The 14,440-nt window shown below is 45.7% G+C and overlaps 1 protein-coding gene across 6 annotated transcripts in view; it reads left to right on the top strand.

The window, feature by feature from the left end:
* The window catches only part of BRDT (bromodomain testis associated), a 73,720-nt gene extending 66,574 nt beyond the window's left edge, over window positions 1-7,146 (top strand). For all 6 annotated transcript variants that reach the window (XM_029063784.2, XM_029063789.2, XM_029063783.2 and 3 more), the window contains 4 exons: window positions 2,205-2,311; window positions 2,843-3,045; window positions 4,967-5,153; window positions 6,758-7,146. In XM_029063784.2, the coding sequence (XP_028919617.1) occupies window positions 2,205-2,311; window positions 2,843-3,045; window positions 4,967-5,153; window positions 6,758-6,826 (566 nt within the window). In that variant the 3' untranslated portion in view covers window positions 6,827-7,146. The remainder of the gene's footprint in view (window positions 1-2,204; window positions 2,312-2,842; window positions 3,046-4,966; window positions 5,154-6,757) is intronic.
* Window positions 7,147-14,440: the final 7,294 nt, after the last annotated feature.

The raw sequence follows: 14,440 nt of genomic DNA, 5'->3' as shown, positions 1-14,440 counted from the left end.
CTTCTGTACCCTTTGACCCTTGTACCCGCGAATGGTAAGAGCTGAGCACTTTCTAATAATAATAATAATGTTGGGATTTGTTAAGCGCTTACTATGTGCAGAGCACTGTTCTAAGCGCTGGAGTATACAGGGTAATCAGGTTGTCCCACATGAGGCTCACAGTCTTAATCCCCATTTTACAGATGAGGTAACTGAGGCACAGAGGAAGTGAAATGACTTGCCCACAGTCACTCAGCTGACAAGTGGCAGAGCCAGGATTCGAACCCCTGACCTCGGACTCCCAAGCCCGGGCTCTTTCCACTGAGCCACGCTGCTTTCTGTAGAGCTCTTAAGATAATACAATTATAACAATTGGTAGACGTGTTCCCCACAGGGAGACAGACATTAAAAGAAATTATGGATATGTCCCTAAGTGGTGGGGGGCTGAGGGTGGGTGAATGAAAGGTGCAAATCTAAGTAAAAGGGTGACACAGAAGGGAGAGGGAATAGGGGAAATGACGGTTTAGGGAAGGCCTCTTGGAGATGCGACTTTAATAAAGCTTTGAAGGTAGGGAGAACGATGAAGGGGAAGGAAGTTCCAGGCCAAAGGGAGGACATGGGCGAGGGGTCGGCAGTGAGATAGAAGAGATTGAGTTTCAGTGAGTGGGTTGGCATTAGTGGAGCAAAGGGAGCGTACTAGGTTATAGAAGGAAATCACTGAGGTAAAATAAGGGGGTAAACTGAGTGCTTTAAAACTGATGGTAAGGCATTGGTGTTAGACGTGGAGATGGTTGGACAACCACTGGTGGTTGTTGAGTGGGGAAAAGTGAACTGAATGTTTTTTGTTTTTTTTAGAAAAAAGATCTGTGTACTAGAGTGAAGTATTGACTGGACTGGGGAGAGGCAGGGAGGTCAGCCACAAAGCTGATAGAGTAGTCAAGGTGAGATAGCGAAAGTGATTGGATCAGCATAGTAGCAGTTTGGGTGGAGATTGAAGTGTGGATTTTAGTGATGTGAAGGTTGAACCAAGAGGATTTCGTGATAGATTGAGTAGGTGGGTTATGTGGGAGGATAACGTCAAGGTTACGGGCTTGTGAAACAGGATGGATGATGGTGCTGTCTACAATGATGGGAAAGGTAGGGGGAGGACAGGGTTTGGGTGGAAAGATAAGGACAAGGCAATTGCCCTGTGCCTCTTTCCTCAGCTGCAAAATGGAGCTTAAATACTTGTTCTTCCCCCACCTTAAACTCTCTGCCCTGTGTGGGACAGAGACTGTCCGACCTGATTCGTCTTGTACCGACCCCAGGATTTGGTACGGTGCTTGGCATGTGGTAGGTGCTTAAAGAATACTATTATTATTATTAATATTTATTGTAAATTCAGTAGAATGAGTAGGCATAATCCCTGCCCTCTAGGGGTTTATGTTCTTGGGGGAGAGATGGACACCAAAATGCTGATCAGGTGAGCAACACTACCCTCAGTGATCTTGAGACTGGCTCTTTAAATGAGGGTAGGGGTCACTAAAGCACTAGCGTTGCTTGCAGAGGGCAGCGTTTCTTTATGTCAAGCTTTGTGTCTGAAGTTAAGTTTGCTCGGTGCAGATTTCATTCAAAAAATAAGCTTTCTCCTAGAAAATGACTTTCTAAAAATGTACCCTTGGCCCCGGACACCCAACCAAAAGTCAGGCTCTGCCACGTTTTCTCTATGAATAGGAAAATAGAAGTGAAAAGCCCAGAGACTTGATTCTCAGCTCTTGGACACTCATAGCTTATCACTCCCACAAGACAAAGGTCCCCAGTAATTTCGGAGTTTAAGGGGAAAGAAGGATTGAAAAAGGTAGTTTAGTAATGCGGGTTTGCCTAGAGATATTTAGGCTACCAATCCCCGTTAGGCATAAGACCATGCTCTCTCTCATGCGCAGTTGCCCCTACTTTGAGTAGCCTGGGAGGGAAAAAATGCTTTTGAAAGAGGTTTTTTCTAAATACATTGGAGAGTAGAAACATTAAGAAGATTTTTTTTATTTTAATCCTTCCATTCTCTTGGGCAGTTTATTTGGTGGGATGGAAAATGTTTCATAATTTATGTCATGAAAATGTCATGTCAAGGATTTATAAGATTTTTAGAATTGTTTCTTTGGAAAGGAAATAGAATCAGAAGTTGGTTTGAGGACTTTCAGAGAAATTCCCTTCATTCAAAAAGCTGGGTTAATGTTCTTTCCTTCCAGATGAAGCTAGGCAACCCATGAGTAATGCAACTGAGTTTTCTGTTCCTGTAAATCACTTTGATACTAGCAAAACTGCGTTAACTCCTGAACTTGAAACAACTAAGAAGGTAAGAGGATAGCTCTTAATTTCCCTCTTCATGGATTACAGGAAAAGTTGCAAGAATTAATATTTATATAAAAGATTAGGGGAAACGGTATACTGAACTCCACGTCGCTGACTTAGAATAAGAAAATTTGAGCGTCTGACCAGTTTCTTGGGTACGTCTAACCACTGTTTCTTGGGTCCTCAAAGAAACTCAAATCTTAATAGTTATAATTGATGAAAGATTTCTTAAAGTAGCAATCCATAAGCTCAAAGACTCCAAGAAAGAGAAGACTAATGGAAAACTTTTCAGGGAGTATATTCAGTGAAAATTAAAAGAAATCATCGATGTTAATGTAGATGCATTTTTCTCCATTCATACTAATGCCAAAACTCTGACTTCAAGGAACTTTAGTAAAACCCAAGTGGTATTAAAATGGGTCATATTTTAAGTTTGAAGTGGTGTCTTGCATTGAGTACAGATTTTTAACTCTGCAAAATGTTGGTGTGTTTTTTTCTTCGAATTTTTGGACTGACTCAGTGACTTCTTTTTTAGGATATAAAGATCAAGAATGCAGATTCTTGGCTAAATTTAGGCAAAACAGTCACAACTTCATGTCTGACGAAGTCATCTAATGATAGCTTCAAGCAGTTTAGGAAAGCAGCAATAGAGAAAGAAGCGAGAGAGCGAAGTCTGGAGCTTAAAAGAAGACAACTAGAGCAGATTGAGAAGGAACAGAAACATCTTCAAAAACAAAGGTACTGGGTTATAGGTAAACAGTAGTGTTTTCAAAGTTTTAGTTTCAGCAGCTGTTCAATCTCTTCGGTTAAATTGCCGGTCAGTAAATTGATAATACTGATATTACATCCGTCAATTGTATTTGGGTGCTTACTGTGTATAGAGCACAGTAATAATAATAATAATGTTGGTATTTGTTAAGCGCTTACTTTGTGCCGAGCACTGTTCTAAGTGCTGGGGTAGATACAAGGTAATCAGGTTGTCCCACGTGGGGTTCACAGTGTGAATCTCCATTTTACAGATGAGGGAATCGAGGCCCAGAGAAGTTAAGTGACTTGCCCAAAGTCACACAGCTGACAGGTGGTGGAGTCTGGATTAGAACCCATGACCTTTGACTCCCAAGCCCGGCCTCTTTCCACTGAGCCACACAGCTTCTCCTTTGGGAGAGTACAATCCAACAGAGTTGATGGACACATTCCCTGCCCACAAGGAACTTACCATCTCAGGGGGGAGACGGGCATTAATATTAATAAATAATTTGTAGATATGTACACAGGTGCTGTGGGGCTGAGGGGCAAATACCAAATACCCAAAGGGTACAGATTCAAGTATATCGATTCACATCTGATGACGTGAATTTCTTTTCTGTTAAGTCTTCAAAATTTAAACTGAATTTCCTGAAGTGCAGACTAATGACCAAGTAGTCAAACTTTTAAGTCTGATCAGTGCGAAAAACCTTTTTTCCCAACTAATCAAGGGTGGTTAAAATCAACTCTTGGAACAGGATGGTATTTGCTTTCTTTGGGACCTTACCCTGCTAAAGAGACTTAGATTTTTTTGTCTCTTGTTTAAGATCAATTTCTCAATTACTGCAAGATAAGAAAACATATCATCTAAAGGGTCTGGCATAATTCTTTGCAAACATTGAGAGAATTTAAAGCATTTTCTCCTTCATAGACCACTAATGTACCTCCCTAATTCTCTGAAGTCACTTTGTTCCAAATCTTAATTTCTGCATGTCTTTCCAATTATTATTTTAAAATATGTAATAAATGATCTACACTGGCCTCTATCCCAATTAATTTGGGTAATCAGTTTTATTCTGCTGTGCTTTCTTATGAATTTTATTTCATTGTGTTGGGTTTTGGGTTTTTTTCTTTGGTCAAATTCCCAAGTACAAGCCAGTCTTACATATTAAAAAAAAAGCCCTATGGCTCTGTGTCCCCTAAAATAGGTCATAAATGGAAATATAATTATGGGGTCCTGGATACTAGCTCCAATCTGCGTATTAAGTATCCAAACTGCCCTGGGCATTGTCATGGAATTGGAATTAATCATCCCTACTCCAAGGCCACCTTCAATTACCTGCTGTACTTTCTTCCCCTTCACTGGCCTAGCGGAAAGAGCATGGGCCTGGTAGTCTAGGATCTGGGTTCTACTCCTGACTCTGCCACTTGCCTGCAAGTCACAACTGCTCTGGGCCCAAGTTTCCTCGTCTGTGAAATAGAGGTTCAATACCTGTTATCCCTCCTATTTAGACCGTGAGCCCCATGTGGGACAAGGACTGTGTTGGACTTGATTATCTCATACCTACCCCAACGTTTAGTACAGTATTTGACCCATAGTCAGCGCTTAACAAATACCACAATTATCATTACTCTTATTCTTGATATTATTGTCTCCTCTCCCTACTTCTTCTGCCACTTCTTACGCAGCAGGCTTTCAAGTGGACTGCATTTTGCTTTTAAGGATTTCTTTAAACTGTCAAAATAGATAAGCACTTCTGATTAAAGCCTCTTTGAAGAGTCTGGGTCACTTTCGGTGGAAAGGGCATCATCAGTGGTTTAGTAACTGCCTCCCCAAAGATTGACAAATTTTAATGCTTTGCCGGGGAAAACAAGTGAAATAATTTTGCAGTTGGTTTTTTGGGTTTTTTTTAAGGAATCTTAGCACTCGTGTGGAATCAGAACCTTTTGCGAATAAAATCCAGAAAGAATTTCCTGAAGGAGAGACTCTGAGCAAAGAACATCCACAGCGTTCTGGGCATGAAGGAAATGTCAAACTCTGTCTTTCCAAAGATCGTGACTTAGCAAGGAAGAGAGAGCAAGAACGCCGGAGGAGAGAAGCAGTAAGTTGCTCGTTGGTTTTCCAAATTGGAATTAGACAAAACAAGATCTTAACAATGTAGAGCAAGAAACGTTAATGCCACCGTACATTCCTTTGGTCATTTCCATAATGGTTATTGCCAGTCCTCATTGTGAATAGAACCAGCCGGCAAAATTAGAGAACACCCTGCGTAGACTTTCCTTCTGTGAGAATCCGCACAGTTTTTTTTTCCTGTTTTGAGAAGCGGGATGGACCTAGGAGTCAGGGGACCCGAGTTCTAATCGCAGCTACACCATTTGCCTGCTGTGTAACCTTGGACAACTCCCCTAATTCTCTTGTGCTTCAGTTTCGTCATCTGTAAAATAGGTATTAATTACTTGTTCTTTTCTTTAGATTCCCCCTTCCAGACTGTGAGTCCGTCGTTGGGTAGGGATTGTCTCTATCTGTTGCCGAATTGTACTTTCCAAGCGCTTAGTACAGTGCTCAGCACACAGTAAGCACTCAATAAATACCATTGAATAAATTAATGAATTGTGAGCCTCCTGTGGGACAGAAATTATCTGGCCTGATTGTCTTGTACCTATCCCAGTGCTTAGTACAGTGTCTGGTAAAAAGGTGCTTTAAATAATAATGTTGGTATTTGTTAAGCGCTTACTATGTGCAGAGCACTGTTCTAAGCGCTGGGGTAGACACAGGGGAATCAGGTTGTCCCACGTGGGGCTCACAGTCTTCATCCCCATTTTAGAGATGAGGGAACTGAGGCACCGAGAAGTGAAGTGACTTGCCCACAGTCACCCAGCTGACAAGTGGCAGAGCCGGGATTCAAACTCATGACCTCTGACTCCAAAGCCCATGCTCTTTCCACTGAGCTACGCTGCATTGTTTTGAATAGGAATAATATTAGTTTTCCTTAAAGGAATATGAAGCTTATTCAGCTGAATAAGATCATCAACGCTTGCACCTCCCTCCTCCCCCACCAAAAAAATGGGCACCAGCCGGTGTGAAATAATTCCTTGGTTGTGTAACAGCAGAGGACGATTCCATCCCTCTCCCTCTCTACCTTGTCCTGATTTCAACCAGTTGCTGAGATGCTGATAGTGTAGGAAAATAAGAGGCGGAGTTGGTGGGGAAATTACTTTTACTTATCAAAATTACAGCTTCCCTGGGAAGGAGATGAGCCTGTGTGAATGTGCCTTATCTGTAACTGTATTGATTCTTCATGAAGTTAGTGACCCTTTGAGAAAGAGTTCAGAGTCATTTAAGTATCATTTACTTTGTTTTATAGTCAAAAAAAAAAAAAAAAACCACCTCACAAGAGGAGTTTATACTCCCAGGTGTCCAGAGCATAACAGGTAGGATTAACCCAAACCTTAATGGAAACCAATCTGGGAAAAGAATGAACTTTAGTGATCCCATGCAAGTGATGTATCAACATCCACAGTAACACTGGTTTTTTAGAACTTCCCCTTAAAAGGTTTCAAGTTTGTCTATTACAGTAGTTTTATAAATGCACAATTAATCAAATCTTATGCATATAACCACCTTGTATTTCCTTTAAATTTGTTTTAATTGCAAAATTTCAGTTGCGGAAAGGCATTGATTTGTTTTTCTTCCTTTTCCCCGTAGATGGCCGTCACCATCGATATGAATCTGCAAAGTGATATTATGACAACCTTTGAAGAAAATCTTGATTGAATGTCTTTCTTTGAGTAACACTAAAAATGAACAAGTCAAAGAATAATCCCGTTTCAGGACCCGATGTTTGTCTTGCATTTTGTTTCGGTCCATCTAATAGAAATACTGATGAAATAGCTTAGACCAGTTTTTAACATTTCATTATTTCTCTTTGTTGAATACTGAGTGTACAGGCAATATTCACAGGAAATCTGTATGCTCATTCCCAAATATTGGCAATGTACTCATTGTCTCAGTTCCTTGGAAAATTGAGCAATCCTCTGTAAACGTTAGAGAATGCATATAAATGTACAGAAACAATGACTATTTGTTCCTTTCGAGTTTTGAGTTTTGATTTAAAGATAAAGGCGTCGTTCCTCTTTTAAACAGGAAGTAGTTAGATAAGTAGTATTTAGTTAATAATTAGTAATTGATCATTAGTAATTAGTCTTTTCATTAACCAGAACTCAAGTCAATGAAGCCATCTGACTTACTGCTCTTTAAATCCGTGTAATTACCCGTCAAACTTGTTGGGCTGGGTATTTGAAAAAGACTTTGAAAAATGCTGAAGTTTGATCAGAGATCTTCAGTAAATTCATTCATTCATTATTGAGCGCTTACTGTGTGCAGAGCACTGTACTGAGCGCTTGGAAGATACAATTTGACAACAAATAGAGACAACCCCTATCCAACAATGGGCTAACTGCCATATTATCTATATTCAGTATCTATATTCAGAGTTGCTAACTTTTCAAGTGGAGATGCGGCGTGGCTTAGGGGAAGGAGCACGGACCTGGGTTCTAATTCCCACTCCACCACTTGACTGCTTAACCTCTCAGTTCCCCTGTCTATAAAATGAGGATGAAGACTGGGAACCCCATGTGGGACAGGGACTGTGTCCAACCTGATTAGCTTGGATCCTACCCCAGCGCTTAGAACCGTGCTTGACACACAGTAAGCACCGAATACCAACATCATCATCATCATCATGCTTCTTCCTCTGAAGGACCTCAGGCCTGCATGAGCCAGAATCGATCAGTCAATCATATTGAGCCCTTACTGAGTATACTAAGCGCTTGGGGAGAGTACAATATAACGCAGAGAAGCAGCGTGGCTCAGTGGAAAGAGCCCGGGCTTGGGAGCCAGAGGTCATGGGGTCACATCCCGCCTCAGCCACTTGCCAGCTGTGTGACCTTGGGCAAGTCACTTAACATCTCAGTGCCTCAGTTACCCCATCTGTAAAATGGGGATGAAGGCTGTGAGCCCCACGTGGGACAAACTGGTTAGCTTCTATCTCCCCCAGCGCTTAGAACAGTGCTTGGCACATAGTAAGCACGTAACAAATACCAACATTATTATTTTGAAAAGCAGCGTGGCTCAGTGGAAAGAGCCCGGGCTTGGGAGTCAGAGGTCATGGGTTCGAATGCTGGCTCTGCCATTTGTCAGCTGTGTGACTGTGGGCGAGTCACTTCACTTCTCTGGGCCTCAGTTCCCTCATCTGTAAAATGGGAATTAACTGTGAGCCTCACGCGGGACAACCTGATGACCCTGTATCTACCCCAGCGCTTAGAACAGTGCTCTGCACCATAGTAAGCGCTTAACAAATACCAACAATATATAGACCTATTCCCTGCCCACAGTGAGCTTACGATCTAGAGGGAAGACAGGTGGCTTCATGGTCCAGTTAAAGACTTTTTCCTCACTCTCCCCCTGGTGCTGCGAGGTGGCCCTTAATATACTCTGTATTTAAGCGTGCCAGTCACAGCTCCGAACCCAAATAGGTTCAGAAACTCCGGTCGGAGGAACTGGATCCTTCACCAAAACTGATGCGTTGACTTTCCGCTGACTCCGGCCACAGACGTGAAAAAGGTACCTCACGGGGATGGCAAACATAAAGATTTCTAGGCATACTGTAGATTCAGGGGGACTGGACAAGTTTGGGGCTAGCTCGGGGCAGGCCTGACCGCTACTAAAAAAAAAACCAATCAAGCATAAATCCTGGGTGATGGTGTAAGCTCCTTATGGGCAGGGAACCTGTTAATAATGTTGGTATTTGTTAAGCGCTTACTATGTGCCGAGCACTGTTCTAAGCGCTGGGGTAGACACACGGGAATCAGGTTGTCCCACGTGGGGCTCACAGTCTTAATCCCCATTTTACAGATGAGGTAACTGAGGCACCGAGAAGTTTGTGACTTGCCCAAAGTCACACAGCTGACAAGTCTCCCAACTGTCTTCCACCTGTCTTCCACCTGTTGGAACCTGTCTTCCAACTCTGTTATATTGTACCCTCCCTTGCGCTTAGTATAGTGCTCTGCACACAGTAAGCGCTCGGATAAATACGACTGATTCATCTGCACTCTAAAAAAAAAAATCCTACACAAGTAAGCAGCGAAAGCTCTCTGTTGCTCAGGTTCTGGAAAGACAGCTGTGCCGCTTAGCAACAGCCTGGATGTCTAAGGAGCCCTATTCAGGGAATGCACTGGTCCTCCCTGCTTAGGCAAGCAGGCTAAAAAAGGGGTCCCCAAAACTCTCTGCCTCACTCAAACTCAATTGGCGAACTGTACGCGTGCTGCAAAAGCAGAAGAAAGATTGACACGTAAGAAAATAAGTTACATCTGGGAACACGGGCATCCTCTGGTAAAGCCATCAGGTTCGAAGCCAGGGTATTTACAGAGTGCCTGCGGTGTGCCATAATACTGTGTACGGAGATCTACCTGTCCTCGAGGAGCTGGCAGTCTGTCTGTGGAGGCAGGATAATTTGCAAGTAGAAGAGAAAGGAGAAAATGGACGTATAGAGAGGAGTAAGCGCTTCACTGGGGCCTCTCAGTTGATACACGCACAAGTGCTGAGTGGGTGCTGGAGGGGGCGGAATCGGAGAAGAAAAATGGAAGGCCTGGAGGAGATGTAGTTTCCACCTGGCTGGGGAGATGGGGAAGAGCTGTATTAATAATGTGGTATTCATTTTGTGCTTCCAGGTTGCCAAGCTTGGGGGTAGATACAAGGTAATCAGGTTGGAGACAACCCCTGTCCCACGTGGGACTCACATTCTGAGAAGGAGAGAGGACAGATATTGAATCCCCATTTTACAGGTGAGGCAACGAGGAACTGTGACTTGCCTAAGGTCCCACGGTCAAGTGGCAGAGCTGGGATTAGAACCCAGGTCCTCCGACGCCCAGGCCTGGGCTCTTTCCACTCGGCCAAGCCGCTGCTTGTCCTGTGTGTATTTTGCCGGCCTTGAAAAGGGCGGAGGTCCAGGTAGGAGGAAGGCCGTGAGCAGGAGTCAGAGATCGGACCGAGGAATGGTGAGACGGTCCTTAAGGGAACGAAGACTGCGAGCTGGGTTATAGCGGGAGAAAAGAGTGGCTAAGTAAAAGGGAGAGACTGGAAGCGTCTCGAGGCCAAAATTCCAGAGTTTCTCCTTGATGTAAAGCGGAGCAGGCAACCGCTGGAGGATTTTGGAGGGACGGGGTGTTGTGTGCAGAAGGAAGTTTTAGGAAAATGATCTGGAAAAGGGGAGTGAAGTGCGGAGGGGGTAGAGACTCGTAGACGGAGGTTCAAGTGTCTGGATGATTTCGGTGGCCATTTGGATGAAGAGGAAGATGTGGATCTGAAAGTATAGAGAAAACTCCGGAAGGATTTTGTGACAGATCGCTTATGAGTTGAAAGAAAGGGTGGCCGTCAAGGCCCAGGACGGGGTTGCGGGTTTCAGAGAGCAAGGCGTCGACGGTGTTGGGAAAGTTAAGTGGAAGAGAGGTCTTGGGAGGGAAGATGAGTTCTAGAGGGTAAGGAGTCTAAATAATAGCATTAAATGAAACTAGACTACTAGATGAAAGGTTGCTGGGTGTGCTTAGCTTTGGAGAGGGCTCCTCTCTTCAGAACAGCATCCATCAATTCCTGACGATAACGGGCGTTCCGTTGCCACGGGTAGGCCAGCATGAGACGCCGCGTGGCTCAAAGGAAAGAGCCCGGGCTTGGGAGTCCAAGGTCATGGGTTCATTCATTCATTCAGTAGTATTTATTGAGCGCTTACTGTGTGCAGAACACTGTACTAAGTGCTTGGAATGTACAGTTCGGCAACAGAGACAATCCCTGCCCAATGATGGGCTTACAGTCCGATCGGGGTGACAGACGGACAAAAACAAGACCACTTAGTCACGATAAATAGAATCAAGAGGATGGACACCTCATTAACAAAATAAACAGGGTAATAAAAATATATACAAATGAGCACAGTGCTGAGGGGAAGGGAGAGGGGGAGCAGAGGGAAAGGGGGCTCAGCTGAGGGGAAGTGAAGGGGGAGGGAGCAGAGGGAAAGGGGAAGCTCAGTCTGGGAAGGCTTCTTGGAGGAGGTGAGCTCTCAGTAGGGCTTTGAAGAGGGGAAGAGAGTCAGTTTGGCAGAGGTGAGGAGGGAGGGCATTCCGGGACCGCGGGAGGACGTGGCCCAGGGGTCGACGGCGGGATAGGCGAGACCGAGGGACGGCGAGGAGGTGGGCGGCGGAGGTGCGGAGCGTGCGGGGTGGGCGGTGGAAAAAGAGAAGGGAGGAGAGGTAGGGGGCAAGGGGATGGAGAGCTTTGAAGCCATGAGTGAGGAGTTTTTGTTTTGTTTTTGCGGGTTCTAATCCTGGCTCCGCCATTTGTCAGCTGTGTGACTTGGGGCAAGTCACTTCACTTCTCTATGCCCGTTACCTCATCTGTAAAATGAGGATTAAGACTGTGAGCCCCATGTGGGACAACCCGATTACCTTGTATCCACCCCGTGCTTAAAAACAGTGCTTGGTCCATAGTAAGCGCTTCACAAATATCGTCATTATTATTATCGTTGTTATGAGGGCACCGCAGTCAAGACAGTAGCAGCTCCCTTGGAACAAAAATTGCCAAAGGATGGAGAAACAAAGAGCCTAAAAACAAAAACCGGGCCAGGCACTACAAAACATCATTCATGGCCACGCAACAAGGGACAGCCTTCTTTGCGTGCACACCACAGCTGGGGTTGTGGATCCCATATCGGCTTTTTCAGGCACGTGCACCCCTAAGCCCATCTGACAACTGGAGTTCAAGGACCAGGGACAGCTATATAAATAGAAACCAATAAATATGAATTACATACTTAGGTAAACACGGTTGCCGACACCGACCCTGTACAGAGAAAGAGCCCGGGCTTTGGAGTCAGTCTAATCCCGGCTCCTCCACTTGTCAGCTGTGGGACCTTGGGCAAGTCACTTAACTTCTCTGTGCCTCAGTTATCTCATCTGTAAAAGGGGGATTACGACCGTGAGCCCCACGTGGGACAACCTGATGACCTTGTATCTACCCCAGTGCTTAGAACGGTGCTTGGCACAAAGTAAGCGCTTAACAAATACCAACATTATTAGTATTATTATCGTGAGTCCCCGTAAGAACCACAGAAGCCATTGCTTCCCTGCCAGTGTTGTTACCACCCCAACAAGAGGCGAACGTGACGAGGCCCAGTAAGATCATGGATTCCTAGGTAGAGGTGCGGCCTCATCCCCCACTGGTATGAGACTATCGGTGGTCTCTGACCCACAGAGCAAAAATCACCATCCACCAAGCCCCTTCTAACATCTCATCCTTCTCACCTGCTTCTTCTCCCCAACCTGAAAACCCCCCAAACCCCGCTTTGAGCCCTCTGCTCCCTCCAGATATCACCCCATCACCCTCCTACCTTTCCTCTCCAAATTCCATGAGTCCACCTCCACTTCCTCTCCAGTTCTTGATTCCCTCCACTCCAGCTTCCACTCCATGGAATCCGCCCTCTCTAAGGTCACTGATGACCTCTTTCTTGCCCAATCCAACGGCCCCTACTCCACCTAACCCTACTTGATCTCTCAGATACCTCCTGGAAACATTTTTAACCTTGGTTTCGACTGACGCTGTCCTCTCCCTGTTCTTCTGTCTCGGGCTGCGTCTTCTCAATCTCTTTCGCAGGTTCCTCCTCTACCTCCTACCCTGTTGGCTGTGTGTGTTTGGGGAGGAGGGGGTGGGCTATTTTCCGTCAACACCATAGCCTTGGGTCGACAGTTAGATAGAGAAATCTTTCTGAGACGACAGTTGAGAACAAGAGTCGTGGTGCAGTCGGCAAGAATCAATCCCAGGAAGTCAAAATTCTACCTTACTCTGAAAAGCCTCTCATTCTCCTCATTCGCTCCCCCGGCTTCAACTATCATCTCTACGCAGATGACACCCAAATCTACATCTACTCTCCTGTCCTCTCCCCCGGCCTCCAGGCGCGTATCTCCCCCTGCCTCCAGGACGTCTCCACCTGGATGTCTGCCCGCCACCGAAAACTCAACATGTCCAAAACTGAGCTACTTCCCTGTCCTCTCCCTGACTTCCCTGTCACTGTGGGCGTTAAGACCATCCTTCCCGTCTCACAGGCCCGCAACCTCGGTGTCCTCCTTGACTCTGCTTTTTCATTCACCCCACACATCTAATCCGTCACCGACACCTGCCGGTCTTCACAACATCTCCAAGATCCGACCTTTCCTCTCCATCCAAACGGCTATCGTGCTGGTACAAGCTCTCATAATATCCCAACTGGATTATCGTGTCAGCCTCCTCTCCGATCTCCCTTCCTCCCGTCTCTCCCCGCTCCAGTCTATTCTTCACTCCGCTGCCCGGCTCATCTTCCTGCAGAAACGCTCTGGGCCTGTCACTCCCCTCCTCAAAAACCTCCAGTGGTTGCCTATCGACCTCCGCACGAAGCAAAAACTCTTCACTCCTGGCTTCAGATCTCTCCATCCCCTTACCCCCTCCTACCTCACCTCCCTTCTCTCCTTCTCCAGCCCACCCTGCACACTTTGCTCCTCTGCCACCACTCACCTCCTCACCGTCTCCCGTTCGCGCCCGTCCCGCCGTCGACCCCCGGGCCACGTCCTCCCACTGTCCTGGAATGCCCTCCCTCCTCACCTCTGCCAAACTAACTCTCTTCCCCTCTTCGAAGCCCTACTGAGAGCTCACCTCCTCCAGGAGGCCTTCCCACACTGAGCCCCCCTTTCTCTCTGCTCCCCCTCCCTCCCATTCCCCCTTCTCCCGCCCTCTGCTCTTCCCCCTTCCCCTCCCCACAGCACTTGTGTGTATATATATATATATATGTATGTTTGTATATATTATTTATTGCTCTATTTATTTTGTTAATGAGGTGTATATATATATATATCTATGATTCTATTTATCTTGATGATATCTATGCCAGAATACTTGTTTTGTTTGGTTCTGTTTTGTTTTGTTGTCTGTCTGCCCCGTTTAGAGCGTGAGCCCGTTACTGGGCAGGGATTGTCCCTATTTTCCAGATGGGGTCACCGAGGCCCAGAGAAGTCAAGTGACTCGCCCCAAGTCACACAGCGGACAAGTGGCGGAGGCGGGATTAGGACCCACGACCTCTGATTGCCAAGCCCGTGCTCTTTCCACTAAGCCACGCTTATCCCATCCCATAATCTTATCCCAACCCCTATCCCATCCCTTATCCCTATCCCTATCCCATCCCATCCCCTATCCCTGTCCCATCCCCGATCCCCTATCCCTTCTCCTTCCCCATCCCCATCCCATCTTATCCCCTATTCCTTCTCCTTCCCCATCCCCGTCCCATCCCCATCCCATCCTATCCCCTATTCCTTC

The sequence above is a fragment of the Ornithorhynchus anatinus genome, chromosome 4 (assembly GCF_004115215.2).
Source record: "Ornithorhynchus anatinus isolate Pmale09 chromosome 4, mOrnAna1.pri.v4, whole genome shotgun sequence".
In the NCBI taxonomy this organism is placed as follows: domain Eukaryota; kingdom Metazoa; phylum Chordata; class Mammalia; order Monotremata; family Ornithorhynchidae; genus Ornithorhynchus; species Ornithorhynchus anatinus.
Note: the sequence above shows the minus strand (reverse complement) of the source record. Positions and strands in the feature narration are given on the sequence as shown.